This window comes from Sorghum bicolor, chromosome 3, assembly GCF_000003195.3.
Source record: "Sorghum bicolor cultivar BTx623 chromosome 3, Sorghum_bicolor_NCBIv3, whole genome shotgun sequence".
Taxonomy (NCBI): domain Eukaryota; kingdom Viridiplantae; phylum Streptophyta; class Magnoliopsida; order Poales; family Poaceae; genus Sorghum; species Sorghum bicolor.
Window position 1 is genome coordinate 73,219,010 of NC_012872.2, and position 15,184 is coordinate 73,234,193.

At 43.1% G+C, this 15,184-nt stretch overlaps 2 protein-coding genes and 1 long non-coding RNA gene across 3 annotated transcripts; 1 reads left to right on the forward strand and 2 right to left on the reverse strand.

Moving 5' to 3' along the window:
- On the reverse strand, window positions 741-2,107 carry LOC110434071. The gene is made up of 2 exons (XR_002451552.1): window positions 1,304-2,107; window positions 741-1,219 (listed from the first exon to the last, which is right to left on the reverse strand). It is a non-coding gene; the product is annotated as an uncharacterized LOC110434071 (long non-coding RNA).
- LOC110434070 (probable NADPH:quinone oxidoreductase 1) lies at window positions 2,221-5,344 on the reverse strand. The gene is made up of 3 exons (XM_021457741.1): window positions 4,871-5,344; window positions 4,574-4,771; window positions 2,221-2,873 (listed from the first exon to the last, which is right to left on the reverse strand). Exons 1-3 carry the CDS (start codon window positions 4,965-4,967, stop codon window positions 2,572-2,574), a joined length of 597 nt encoding a protein of 198 aa, XP_021313416.1. The 5' UTR covers window positions 4,968-5,344; the 3' UTR covers window positions 2,221-2,571.
- Window positions 11,353-12,426, forward strand: LOC8062335 (AT-hook motif nuclear-localized protein 17). Its single transcript, XM_002456902.2, has 2 exons — window positions 11,353-11,473; window positions 11,567-12,426. The coding sequence occupies exons 1-2, from the start codon at window positions 11,353-11,355 to the stop codon at window positions 12,424-12,426; spliced, it is 981 nt and encodes a 326-aa protein (XP_002456947.2).

A 15,184-nucleotide genomic window follows, 5' to 3' on the forward strand; every position in this document is an offset into this window, starting at 1 on the left:
TTGAATTTCGAGGTGAAGTAAACAAAGCCTTGGTTCTTTTATTAGCATCAATATTGCTGAATTTGCAGTAGTGGTTAGGGTGGTTCGTTTCGTTATTTAGTACGGCGTCATCCCAAACCGCCGTCATGCTCGCAACCGTGATCGACACCTGCAAACTGATTTAGGTACCCCACTGCTTATATAACTAATACTCCCTCCATCTCAAATTATAAGTCATTCCAAAAATCTTGAAGAGTTAAAACATCTCAAGTTTAACCAAAATTATAGAAAAAATATAAAGTTTTGTGACATCAAATAGATATACTATGGAAATATAATTAATGAAGAACCTAATGATTAAATGTTATTATCCTATCATATAAATTTAGTCAAACTTGAGATACTTTGATTTTTCAAGATTCTTGGAATAACTTATATTTTGGGATGGGGGGGTTTTATAATTCTGTACTGCCTAGGAGTGGAGTATATGCTGCTCATAACTACTCATACTTGTACTACCTAGGAGTATATCCTTAAAATGATGCAATTCTAGTTCTATAACTTTTTTTTTTGAAACTAATTCGAGTTCTATAACTAGTCAGAGCATCTAAAGTTTAACAAGTATATATAAAAAATAATAATATTTATGGCACTAAAGAGACGTGTTATAAAAATATATTTGACAACTAATCTAGTGAAACCTATTCGATGTTATAAAAATAAGAATTTTCTTAAATAAATTTGGTCAAACTCAAGATGGATTGATTTGGTACTATGCTAGAATTATATCTTTTTCCTTTAACAACAGAATGAATATTCCCTAGTAAATAAATTCTTTTTATTAAAAGGAAAAAAGCAGCATTCCATTTTCTTCAACCTTGCCGATCACAAGTGGGAGTGAAATAGTGCTTGACCAAGCATGAATCACACGGTGAATGTAAAGTCAAATCCTCAAGTGGTGAACCATGCAAATGTTTCCCATTTTGTGTGGTCTACCGTTTGCACATCAAGTGGAGGAGATGGTGAACATCTTCCTTTTCCTGCCATTGGTTGCAGTGATGATGATCTTCATTGCCACTCGAGCAACTAACTGCCAACAAGCAACCTTGCAGTTGCAGAGGGGGAGCTAATGGACAGAGTAGTGGCAAAGTGGCAGCTGGTGCCTGCCTCCAAATATTGTGCAGCAGCAATGAGCAATGGCCGGCCGGCCGGTCGGTCTGATTTCACACCACGCCGTGTCCTGCAAGTCCAGCGGAGGTTGACAAGTGAGGGGTCGAGTTCACAAAGAATCAGACGGGTTCGGTTGGATTAGGTCTGAACCCACTTTGGCCTTTTAGATAGTCTTGCTTGCTTTGACAGCTCGAGAGGGTCCCGTGTCGGTCGTTTCTTTTATGTGCATTGCAGCGACAAGTGTGCTTCCAGAAGTCCCACACTGACGCTCAATGGTGATGGACTCGCCAACTTGTGCCGATAACTCTTGCTGTCCTGCATCAGAATTCAGAAGCACCAAACAGAGAGGGATACAAACATCTGTGTTTGTGTTTCTGAATGTTTAAAGGCACAAGCTTTGGCAATTCAGCTTCAGAAATGCCATACTTATGCAACAAGCTAGAGTAATAGCTTCGGGACCCAACTATTCTCACCAAACTCTTGCCACATGAATACATGATTACATTATAAATTAAGAAGACTTCCTCCGCTCAGTCTTTCACAAATTCATAGGAGTATAATATCAGCAACGGCGCACCATGGCAGATCACAATCATGTACAGCTTGTGGACAAGATGTCCTACCTGGAATACTGTAGTACATCCAGCCAAATCTTGACAGTTCTTTCAGTTCCCTCCCAGGAATTGCAGTTCTGTCATCTCATAATTGTTTAGTTGATTTGCCTCTATACCATAGGGGAAACCAACATATATCTCCTCTTCTTTTCTTTTTCTTTTTTTTTTTTTGGCGCAAGAAGCTTCCATCTGTCCACACTGCACACCACCGTGTGAGCTTCCTTGATTACTTGTGTATCATATCGTCATCCATTCAGTATGCACCTGCACATGCAACCCAAACAATTTAACCAAAGCCAAAAATGGACGTGTTTGGGACATGTTTGGCTTTTGTCAAATATATTAGTTACCTTACACTTGATACTTGATAGTAGTATTAGTGTAGCAGACCGCCTGACAGTCTGAACAAAAATAGTTGATGCTGCATAGTGGAAATCTAATAACCAATGGAGAAAACTACGTAACTCTGGTTCACACTGGCCATCCAGATTAGATTTCATTTAACTGCATTTGTACAATCACAAACTTTCACTTAATTTTAGTCGCTGAATCATTAAACCTACACCAAAATTCAAAATGTGCTAAGACAAGACAACTACTGACAATCAATTCTCATTACTGGGAAAGGTAAAACACTATAACACAATCTTTATTAGATGTGATCGAACCTTAAATACTCAACAAACAGAACACCCTTGGATTTATTACAACTTTCAGGCCACCCACAATGCATTACAGGTCCCAAGCGAGGTATGTGACGTGCCAGAGCCATAAACGCTTCTCAGGGAAGCAATGGTCCCGAGTTGATTCAGTCCTTCTGGAGCCTGAGTGTGAAGGCCTGAAGGGATAAGAGCACTTGCTTGAGCCGCTCTCTGATTTCAGCATCAATCAGATTTCCATCGCTGTCAAACTTGGGTGGTTGCTGAAATGCTTGGACGCACAGTTCTGGCTTGTTGATGAAATGAAGATCCAAGAATACTCCAACCTGACGGAGATGGTACTGTGACCTCCCTCCTCCAAAGCCACCGCCTGCACTCACAATTGCAGCGGGTTTGTCTGCCCAACAGTTCTTTCCTCTAGAAGCCCAGTCAAGTGCATTCTTCAGGGGGGCTACAATTGTAACACAAACCATGTAAACGAAGCAGAAATGGTGAATTGTAAACGCAGGCTACAATTGTAACACAAACCATCTATCATATATCTAAAAGAGGTGAATTTGGGTAGTTTTGGAATTATGATATTGTACCATTGTCTTAAGACAACACAACCACTACACGAGTTCTGAAAGTGAAAACTCACATCAATGTTAGTTAACCTATGAAATCCATGAAAATGTCAAAAATTGTGTACTCATAATCAGACAAATGGAGGGACACCCATTGATAAACAAATAGCAATGTGAAATCAACATCAATCTATGGCATACTTAACATTGTGTGCAGCACAAATTACCTGGCAAACAACTATATAAGAAGTTTGGTAAAAAATGATTCGAGATACCAGGCCTCAGGAAAAAATATAATGATGCAGATAATACTACAGTGTTCTAGACCTATCATTGACTGCATGGTAGAAGATGTATTCAGTGCCACAAAAGGTTACGATCTACATTGCAGGTTCACTTGTGAGTACATGGAATGCAAATGATGCAAACAATATAAGCTGATAGTTTCATTAAAAATGCAGTTTATATATGGTAGGCTAATAAGTAGAGACCAAACGATTAGGACGGGCTAAATCTCTGGAAGCAATGGCAGCAGAAGTAACAGTGATGCTAATTGGCATTGGAATGGCATATTAGATTCCTCTCCAGGATAATGGAGCGGAATTATGCACTCCATAACAGCATATATAATACTAATACGCAAAAATAATATTGCATTAGAATAGATGTTAACAAGCATAGTGTACTCGAACTGGAAGTTGTTGCATTCCTAGCAAATGAAATGGAATAGCCATGATATTTTGGGGAATGGGCCTTTCTTCAGCTTAGAGGGTAAAGGGTGTTCCAATATATATAGATATTAATTAAGAGGGTTAAAAAATCTTCTTAATATAATGACATGCAGGTCTCCTATGCGTTTGAGGAAAAATAATAAAAAGGATTAAAAAAGAGCATTTCTTTTTTTTAGATAATGGATATAAAAAGAGCATTTCTTACTAGCAGCCACTAATCTGTGAACTAAACCAACATTAAAGTCAGCAGAAAGTATGAATGAAAGAATATTGACGTGCTGCTTTCTTGATGAGGTTTCGCAAGAAAGGAATAAAGGAAAAGAATACACATCATGGGAGACATGCCTTTGTTAAAGGCCAAATGCCCCTGGGTTTTTCTTTCATGCAATGTAGGCAATTTCATCATCACTGACTCAGTGTACCGACATGTAATCTTAAGTTCCTGTTTGACAGAATTACGCAAACCTAACACACTAATTGTGCACCCACGATAATTGGGAATCAAATCGGTCCCACCCATTGCGCACTATGACAAACCAATGTGAACCTAATTTGGCAGTAATGCACAGGGTAACTTGGGCCTCTGAGGCTCTGTGATACGCAGTAGAGTTCAGTATGCCTAAATTGTATTTCAAACTGATGAAGGTTAAAAATCAAATAATGAATCGCGTTGCTCAATTTGCCTTCATGACAACAATGCTGCAGCTGATTGCTGAATGAATGTAAGTGAAAGGCCGACCTAAAGTTTGTAGCAGGAGGCATTTTATCCATGGCAATCCCCTTCCAATTGGTACGCGCGGGCAGGAGATCTGAAATGAACGAGGAGGAAAGAGGGAGGGGGGCGAAGGACGTACTGGCGATGGAGTAGTTGTACTCGGGCGCGCCGAAGAGGAAGCAGTCGGCCTGGCAGACCTTGGCGCGGAAGGCCTCGACGGCGGGCGGGAAGCCAGTGCCGCCGCCGGTCTCGAGGTCGGTGTTGATCAAGGGCAGGTCGGAGATGTCGAGCTCGTCGACGCGGAGCCCCGGGATGGAGTCCTCGCACACCTCCGCGGCTGCCGGATAATTAGTTGGACGAGGAAGCGAAGCCGTGAGTGAGGACACGAAGAAGGAGGAGGGAAGCGAGGAGCAGGGGAGGAGGAGGGGAAGCGTACCGGCGCGGAGGAGGCCGCGGTTGAAGGAGGCCTTGCGGAGGGAGCCGCAGATGGCGGCCACGCGCAGGACTCTCGCTGACGCCGCCGCGGCTTCCATGCTTCGACTTGGAGTTGGGGCGGGGCTGGAAGACGGGAGTGTTGGTCGGTCGCCGTGCTGGTGCTGGTGCTGGTGCTGGTGCTCGACGCGGCGAGGAAGCCAATAAATACGTCAGGCACTCAGCTCGGTCAGCTCGACTGCTCCGAGTGCGCCACCGGCGACTCCACGATTCTCTGTCCAAATCATTGGCCAGCTTTAGCGTGTTCTACTATCTGCTCCGTTAGCATAGTTTGGTGGCACGGGAGTACGGGACGATCAAAAAGTGCGGCCGGCGGCTAGGAGCAAGTCTTGGTCTTGGCAGCCGGCGGCTCGTCGTCGGTGGATGAGAGCGTGACCTCAGCAGCTCCTCTGGATGGCATCGGTTTTTGGAGGCCGCCGGAGCACCGAGCGCGGGCCGGTACGCGAGATAGAGAGAGAGGAGGAGCTGCTTGGAGGCCCAGCTTGCAGCTCGTGACGGGCCTTTACCGCGCTGCGCCATTCTATGGGCTTGCGCGTCCAACAAGGAAAGGGGAGTTTGGGCCATAAGATAGGCCTTGTTTACTTCCATTTTTTTAAAAAAATAAAAATAGTAGTACTTTCATTTGTATTTGATAAATATTTTTCCAATCATAGATTAACTAGGCTTAAAAGATTCATCTCGCAAATTACAGGTAAACTATATAATTAATTATTTCTTTTATCTATATTTAGTGTTCCATGCATATGCCGTAAGATTCGATGTGATGAAGAATGTAAAAAATTTTACAAAATATTTTGGGAACTAAACAAGGCCATAGTAGGAACAATGAGCGGAACCTTTCTCATTTTTCGTGATAAAATAAATTATTTATCAATTTTGAAAAGAAAAATACATCAAGACTTTGCTAATCGTTTTCCTCCTTGAAGGCATCATCCTAGTAGAGGGATCATCCTCAAACCCAAGCTCTTTGCATTTTGCATGCGACGTGCAAGGTGGTTTTGTTCATCACTGTTATGTGGATTTGTGGGCATTTTTTTTATGGTAGGTGTCATGTTGTTGCTTTTCACTATATATGTGGGTGGTTTTATAATTTTTTTTGTTGTATGATATTTCTTTTCTTTTAATACATATCTCGCAAATTCTTGCATGAGGCTTTCTGAAAAAAAATGACTTTGCTAATTTGCCCTTTGTGCTTCTGTTCGTGTCGATAAAAGAAAAATACTGTAGCATACTCCAAAGGAGCTCCTATCCCATCTCCGATCATATTTTGAAGACACGAAGATGTAGGGATACAAACAGATTTGACTACAAGGCCTTGTTTAGATGTAAACTTTTTTGATAACACTTTCGTTTATTTATAGCAAATATTATCCAATGATCTAATTATAAACTAACTAGGATCAAAAGATTCGTCTCGCTATTTACAGGCAAACTGTGTAATTAGTTTTAGTTTTTGTTTCCGTCTATATTTAATACTTCATGCATGTGCCGCAAGATTCTATGTGATGGAAAATCTTGAAAGCTTTTTGGTTTTTGGGGTGAACTAAACAAGGCCCAAGTCTATAAATAGGCTTATTTTTGCATGTTTCACATAAACCTGAAAGATTAAACCAAGCCCGCTTGAATAGGGAGGAAATGACTTCTAACCGTTCCTAATCTTTTATTCGTAAAGATGGCAACAGGTATCCGAAACTCGATAGATTTTTACTCTGTTAAGGTAAAAAATATAGGTCAATTTAATAGGCAAAAAGGAAACCTAGTGGGTTCATGGGTGTGAGTCTGAAGGTGTAATAGCCGAACCCATAAACCCATGAAGTTTTTAAACCCGATCTATGATAACAATTATATACTTTTAATTGTCACAAAATAATTAGTAGAAAACAAAAGGCAAGAAAAAACAAAAGGAATTTCTACCCATCTGGAAATAAAGGACACACTCCTTACGTGAATATACTACAACACTCTGTGTTTTCAGCACTGGCCATGTTAGGTGAGCTATAAAATACACAAGACTCCGGGCTGTGTTGTAGATTGTGTGCCTATCTATAGCGGGTACCCGTGACCCATAAGCACCTATGACCCATGTGCGCAAGGGTTTGGACATAAAATTGAATCCGTCGTCATTAGTTTTTAATGGGCATGCTTTATGTTTACTGGTTTGAGTTGAGTACTCGTTGCCGTCTTTATTTATTCACGCATAATATATATTTTTTCACCCTCACCAGTCACCACTCACATGTAGGTTGATTCTATCCATCGCACCTACAAATTGTGTAGAAGCGATTCTATATCCGCAAGTGATTATAAAAGCATCGGTAGAAGTCGATTTTTCTACTATAAGTAAATTAGGGGGAAACTAACTCTTTTAGCTTCTAGCATTCTACTTTACTTTCAGAGAATTACTTCACGAAGTGATCATAGACTTATTTAGGCCTTGTTAAGTTCGCGAAAAGAAAAGTTTTTGGATCATAGTATATTTGTAACTATAACAATTAGTGTTCAATAATTATGAACTAATTAGCCTTAAAAGATTCATCTTATAAAATGTATGTAAACTATATAATTAATTATTTTTTAAGTTATATTTAATGCTCTATGCATATGTTCAAACATTCGATGTGATGAAGCAAAAAAATTTTACTGGCCTTGTTTAGTTCTAAAAAATTTTGCAAAATATAAACTACAGCACTTTCGTTTGTATTTAATAAATATTGTTCTACTATGAACTAACTAGGCTTAAAAGATTCATATCACAAATTGCTGGTAAATTGTGTAATTAGTTATTATTTTTATCTACATTTAATGTTCCATATATATGCCGCAAGATTCGATGTGCTGAAAAATTTTGCAAAACTTTTTGAAAACTAAGGCCTTGTTCAGATGTGAAAAAATTTTGAATTTCGCTACTGTAGCACTTTCGTTTATTTGTGGTAAATATTGTCTAATCATAGACTAACTAAGGTTAAAAAATTTGCCTCGCGATTTACAGTCAAACTATGTGATTAGTTTTTATTTTTATCTAAATTTAATGCTTCATACATGTGCCGCAAGATTAGATATTAGAAAATCTTGAAAACTTTTTGGATTTTAGAGTAAACTAAACAAGGCCTAAAATAAGGCCTAAACAAGGTCTTGTCTATAAAATGCAGCTACAACTCCAAGATCCAAAATGTTGATCCGTGACTCCGTGAGCTCCGCCAAACCCAGAAGTGCGCTCGAGTAGTCGAGTTTATGAACAGATACTCTAGTGGAGTGGTCGTACACAGTGCGTCTGCGGCGACGGAGCACGCGCGACAGTAGGGCCCAGTTTAGTTCCCACCAAAATCCAAAAAATTTTAAAGATTTCTTGTCATATCAAATCTTGCGGCACATCCATAAAACATTAAGGCCCTGTTTAAATTAAAGATGAAAAATTTTTAAGTGTCACATCGGTTATGTCGGAAGAATGTCGGAAGAGGTTTTTAAAAACTAATAAAAAAATAAATTACATAACTCGTTAGGAAACTTCAAGACAAATCTATTAAGCATAATTAATCTATCATTAGCACATATGGGGTTACTGTAGCACTTAAGGCTAATCATAGACTAACTAGGCTTAAAAGATTTGTCTCCCGATTTTGAACCTAACTGTGTAATTAGTTTATTTTTTATCTACATTTAATGTTTCATGCATGTGTCTAAAGATTCGATGGGATGGATAAAAAAATTTAGGGTGGAGAACTAAACAGGGCCTAAATATAAATGAAAATAAAAACTAATTACACAGTTTACCTGTAAAATCGTGAGACAAATTTTTTGACCTTAGTTAGCCTATAATTGGACAATATTTGTCACAAACAAACGAAATTGCTACAGTAGCAAAAACTAAAAAAAATTCGGATCTAGACCTAGGCTAGAGAAGCAGAAATGGAGAGAACCGCAGCTGGAGGCCACGAGGAAGACTACGGCCTCAGCCTTTCCAGCCTTTTGACCCTGCAAATTTTGCCACCAAGGGGTGGCGAGTACCGACGTACTGCGCGTCGAGGCGAAGTGGACTGTGCGCGGCCGGCCGGCAGGAGCAGGAGCACAGGCCTTGTACAGTTAAAAAAATTATAAATTTTTTAAATTTTATATCACATCAAATAAAAAAATAACTAATTACATATTATATTTATAATTTATGAGATAAAATTTTTAAATCTAATTATTTTATGTTTGAGTAAAATTATTAAATATAAACAAAAGAACTATAATATCTATTTTATAAAAAGTTTTGGAACTAACAACAGCAGAGACAGAATCCAGCGCGGAGCAGGCACTTGTTGATGTGTCGGTGCGTGTGCGTCGTCAGCTTAAAAACCAAAAACTTTTTAAGTGTTTTTATCAAATCGTATCTTGCGGCACATATATGAAGCATTAAATATATACGAAAATAAAAAACTAATTGTACAGTTTATTTGTAAATTATAAAATGAAATCTTTTGAGTCTAGTTACTCTATAATTAAACAATATTTATCAAATAAAAATAAAAATATTATAGTTCGAAACAAGGTGCGTGATCAAAATCTTGGTGAAGCTACTGAAAAACATGTGTTCAATGCAGTCTGGGCAAAAGGCAACGCGCGCGCGAGGGGCGAATCCATGGATGATGACGCAGGTAAGAGCAACTCTAACTATTATGTAAATGAACTTGGTATTTACCAAAATACATAAAACTCTAAAAAAATCCTCTCCAATCGTTATGTATTTGGACTTTACATTTTACATATCTATGCATTTAGAGAAGGAAACTTGGCATATATGCCAAAGGAGTCCGGCTATGCAAATAGAGATCACGGGATTCTCGGTTCTACCTCGCGGGCCTTTTTCTTCTCTTCGCGCGGTTTCCCTTCGCGCCGCCACCACTTCGCGCGATAGGAGAAGCATCGCGCGTCCTCCTTCGCCAGCTTGACTGATGGCGGCGACCTGCCTTGACGACGAACTGATGGCGGCGACCGGAAACTGATAGGGAACAGGACCTGATCGAGATCGGTACTGGAGCCAAGGGGCGAACCTGTACGACGACGAACTGATGGCCAACAGACGACGACCTGGTACGGTGAATGGGAACTAACGGAACGGGAGATCGGTACTGCGATCGGTACTGCGAACGGAAACGACGAACTGCGCAGCTCACGATCAATACTGCGCGGCTGTTTGGCGCGGGAATTGGTGAACGGGAGACGACGGCGGGCTGTTTGGCGCGGGATCGATTGGCCGCGCGGGAAGGAGTGCCGCGAAACAAAATTTCTAGGAAAAAAAAGATGATAGACTTGATATTTTGCATAACGGTTGGAGATCACCCGATTTTAGCCTTGCCATTTTCATTTGGGGATTGTAATTTGCCTAAAATGCATAACTTCAAATGCATAATGGTTGGAGATGCTCTAAGAGACCGTTTCTTGCCGCGCTAATCACAATCACGAGAAATTTATTATTATATGACTTGAAATATTGAGCTTCGCTATTACATGACTCTAAACGTGGACTTTGCTATAATATGATTTCTTTTGTTTTAAAGAAGTTTTTTCATATCTAATTCATGTGATTAAGACTTGACATTACTTTTATGACCCTGGTTGATTTAAACAGATCAGGAGACGCCGTTGCTTGGCTGTTTGCCAACCTAGCCTCCTTTGCTGGCCTGGGCGGCTCCTGTGCTGGTCTGGTCGGCTCCTGGGCAGGCTGCACGCCGGCCAGGGGTGGCAGGTCTGGACTGGGCGCCTCCGGCTACACGCCGGCCCGGGTCTGCAACAGCCGTGTCCAGGTCGTGGACGAGACCTGGCCGGCCAGGACTCCACCCGCCAGGAACAGGGAACCCAAAGGGGCGGCGGTTGCGCATTCACCGGCCGTGGCCGGCCCTCTAGCAGTCGCGGCAGCGCGTCCAGCGGCCATGGAGAAGGGAGCTTCGGGCGGCGGGTCTCCTTCCATGCTTGGCCGCCGCGAGGGGGAGAGTGGATGGCCGGGGCGGCAGAGGCGCGCGTCGGCCGGCGGCGCGGCCTAGGTCTTCCGTCGACGGCGGGTCGACTTGCGTTGGAGAAGGAGCCGAGAAGTCTCGTACGTGAGAAGGAAGACAGACGGTAGATACAACTTGATTAACAGAAGGGCGAAATGGGCACTATGAAAAATATATTTATTAAGTTCACTAAATATGCTTTAAAATAAAAAAAATTATATAATAGCAAAGTGTAAATATTTTAGGTCATATTATAGCGAAGTCCACGTTTAGAGTCATATAATAATAAAGCGCAATGTTTCAAGTCATATAATAACAAATTTCTCGGTAATCACACCCGAGACTGCCTTTGACCCCACCCAAATCAGGAGCAACGTTTGCCGGGTCTGCATGTCAGCATGCTGACGCTGCACCTCTGAAACCTGAATTTGATTTGACGCGAGCGAGACCCATGGCGAAAAGCGGCCGCTGGTACCGCGTCCGATTGGACGTCGTCTCAGCATGCTTCGAGAGTCGTGAGCACGGGCAAAAGATCAACGGTGGAGATCACGCAGTGCAGCTGGAAGCAGCGCGTCCCCTCGACTCCTCTTCTCCCTCTCCCTCTCCCTCTACAAATTAAAACTCACCGTGACATTATTTTGAGCTCACTTGCTCCTGGTCTGAAGAATCTGAAGCTATTTCACTGTTGCTACCGTACCAGCAGCCACTCTTCTTCCACTGCACCTGTACGAGTGTGTTTCGTTTCGTACAGCAGGCCGGCGATCGGTCCGACATGGCCGGCGAGGAGGCGTCCGGCGGCGCCGGGCTGATGGAGCCGGCGCCGGCGCCGGCGCGGGCGCTGATGCCCGTGACGGCGAGGAAGCCGCGCGGGCGGCCGCTGGGGTCCAAGAACAAGCCGAAGCCACCGGTGGTGGTGACGCGGGAGAGCGATGCGGCGATGCGGCCCGTGGTGCTGGAGCTGGCGGCGGGGTGCGACGTGGTGTCCGCGGTGGCGGCGTTCGCGCGCCGCCGCCGCGTGGGCGTGTCCGTGCTCTGCGGGCGCGGCGCCGTCGCCGCCGTCACGCTGCGCCTTGCGGCGGCGGAGGATACCGCCTCCGCGGTGACGCTGCACGGGCGGTTCGAGGTGCTGGCGCTCTCCGGGACCGTGCTGCCGTCGTATTCGCCGTCGTTGGCGCCGGCGTTCTCGGTGTCGCTGGCAGGCCTGGGCGGGCAGGTGATCGGCGGGACCCTGGCCGGGGAGATGACCGCGGCGGACGGGGTGGTCGTGGTGGCCGCCGTGTTCAGGACCGCCGAAGTGCACCGGCTGCCCGCTGCTGGCGCAGAGGATGGGGACGGCGACGGTGGTAGGGAGGAGGGGAGGCAGCTGCAGGTGGCGGCCAGCGGCGCCGATGCTGCGGGACTGGGTGGCTACGGCGGCGGCGGCCACGTGGGCCAGCACGCGGAGCAGCTGCCTGAGATGGGTCTGTGGGGCCAGCAGCCGACGCCCACTCGCGGACCGGTCCATCCTCTGCAAAACCGCTTCTAGAGGCAGGCACGCGTGCATGGCATGGCAGCAGCAGCATGGCGTCGTGGCCTTGGTTGCTCTGTGCTGTGCCTGTGACGTTCTTTTGCCCGGTCATCACGGCGATCGGGAGACACCTAACGTTTCTGCTGCCTTGCTGTTCAGAGGAGGGTATGGTGTATCGTAACGGGTTGTGATGTGTCGTCGGATAGTACGTAATACAATGTACGTATGTTTGTACTCCTGCTATGCTATGCTAGTGGATGAAATTGAAATGTTTTGGGTAAGGGCTGGCTTGATGCCTATCTATCCTTTTCGATCTATAGGCCACGCTCGTTTAGCAGATAAAATTATGATAAAAAATATTATCTACTACTCTCTGAAAACTGCAACTTTGAGAATCCGTATTAGTAAAACTTTTTTTAATTTTGACCATCTTCATAGAAAAGGATTATTAATATTTATAATATGAAATAAGTATCTTATGAAAATATATTTTATAATAAATCTAATAGTATTAATTTGATACTATAAAACTTTACGTTTTTTTTCTAGAAATTCGGTCAAAAATTTTAGAAGTTAAAGCTTTCAGGAATAGAAAAAGTAATTTGTTGTGAAAGAAAAAACACTAGTATACTAAGCATCAATAATAGTTATGCAATTGGATTATGCATTCTGGAAATTTGCCAAAAATCTTAAAAATGCATTTTGGCAAACTTGGCATTTGATGGTCCAAACTTGTCATTTTTGTATAGGCACAATGGCTTGACAATTTTGATATCCCGAGTTTCCTATTTCTTATCGTGCGAGACCTCCCCACGCTCTGCGGTAGTTTCCCGCGAGAACTCCTCCTCCCCGTGCGAACTCTTCTTTGCTCCGCGCCGCCGCCTCCTTTCTTCACGCCGTCTCTTTTCTTTCTCCGCGTGCAACTAGGAGATACGATCCATCGCCGCGTCCTCTCCTTTCTTCACGCGACGCGAGGCTAGGAGAGATCCATCGCCGGTGACCTCGAAGGCTTGGTGCGGAATGATGGGGAGAAGGCCGCGACGGACCTGGAGGCCGCCGCGACGTGAACTCTGCGACTTCGTGGAGTACTGGCGCGCGACGGAACTCTGCCGAACTGTGACTTTGTGGACTAGCGGACTGGGAGACCGCGATTCACAGAAACGGCTGTGACTTGCGACTTCGTGGATTGGTGGCGACGGGTGATGGAAATTCCAGCGTAGAGGAAAAATCTCGCGCGAAGCGCGCCAAACAAAAAAAAAATCCGGGATAAAAATAGTTGAGACCACTATTTTAGAAATGTCAAGTCAAAAATACCAAACACTTAGAGATGGACTTATTTTTTCTTTGGCAAAACCTTTAGCTACTTAGCAAATTCCAACAAATAGAAAATTTTAATTATATAACTGTTGGAGATGCTCTAAGCAGATTTAGTTGATAAACTCATCGATCTTCATTTCTATTTCGTTGTCCGTTGGCGCTGTTGCTGCTGTTGGTTCGCATGACACTGTAAAAACCCGAATTGTGGTACTCCATCTTTTGTAGCAGTAGTAGTGTAGTACTACTCGTGACGGAATCTCGTTCGGGTCCAGCTGTGGACAGCAGGCGCTAGTAGCTTGCGATGCGAAGCCCGACGATACTGCATGTGTGCGGTGCCAGTACTGTATTTTTCTCGGGAAGACGCGAGTTTTGTGCTGTTTCCGATGCATGAAACCCATGCAAGACGTAAGGGCAATCACAATGCAAGACTCTATCATAGAGTCCAAAACACTTAATTACATATTATTAATAGTATTTTCTTGATGTGGCAGCATATTTATTGAAAAAAGAGGTAGAAAAAATAAAACTCCAGATCTTATTTAGACTCCAAGTCCACATTGTTCGAAGTAATAAATAACTTTAGACTCTATGATAAAGTCTGCATTGTGAGTGCCCTAAAGGTGCTTGCTCTGTGGTGGTGCTCCAGCAGGGAGAGCACGCACGCAGCGCAGATCCACGTGGCCTCAGGCTTTTGCAATATTTTTTTTTAAAAAAAAAACAAATCAGCTCACATTCTATGATGATTTATCAACCAAACAAATTACATGCCAAGAGCCCACCAGAGCACGGGGAGACGAAGAATTAAAAGAGAGCAGCCGCAGCAGCATGCGAAGCATGCACCGCGTGTCATCCGTCGTAGAGTATGTGCGCACAAGTTTTGTTTGCATGTTTGTTTAGAGCTGTGTCTAGATATATTGCCCATCGATCTCCATGCGTGTGAATTGTGATCTGTCTTTGCCCTTGAGAATGAGTTTTTAGCAGAATACGGAGCTGCAATCAAACCACGTACTGCATATATGTAGCGTGCATACATCTATGTTTTTTTTTACAAAGAAATGGGAGCACCTCCGCTTCAAATTACATGTCGTTCTTACTTTTCTTAGCTAAAACAACAACTTCTATATGACTTTTTTTTAAGGTTAAAAGGGATTTGGGATTTCATAATTTTTTCATAATAATATTTGGAATTTGTTAAAGAATATATGTATTCTTATAGGTTTTTTTGTTAAATTTATTTAATCCTTGAATTAAAGATTTACATGTCTCGCAGCTGATGTGGCTCCACGGTGATGAAACCGGCTGTTGAAACAACAGAGCAAATTTGGTGATTCCAAAACATAATTTCCAAACCAACCCAAATAATTTTAATCATGATTTTTTTTTTTACAAGCAGCCTGTATTTTGCAATGGTATTTATGCCAAAACTAGCCTTCAAAACATGACTGGAGGAGATCCAGGC

Bases quoted from the DNA above. Each gene is read 5' to 3' on its own strand.
- LOC110434070 (XM_021457741.1), bottom strand. From the start codon at position 4,967: ATGGAAGCCGCGGCGGCGTCAGCGAGAGTCCTGCGCGTGGCCGCCATC. The intron at 4,772-4,870 runs GTACGCTTCCCC...ATTATCCGGCAG, and splicing joins CCGCGGCCTCCTCCGCGCCG to CCGCGGAGGTGTGCGAGGAC. The intron at 2,874-4,573 runs GTACGTCCTTCG...TTACAATTGTAG, and splicing joins GTACAACTACTCCATCGCCA to CCCCCCTGAAGAATGCACTT.
- LOC8062335 (XM_002456902.2), top strand. From the start codon at position 11,353: ATGGCGAAAAGCGGCCGCTGGTACCGCGTCCGATTGGACGTCGTCTCA. The intron at 11,474-11,566 runs GTCCCCTCGACT...CCTGGTCTGAAG, and splicing joins AGTGCAGCTGGAAGCAGCGC to AATCTGAAGCTATTTCACTG.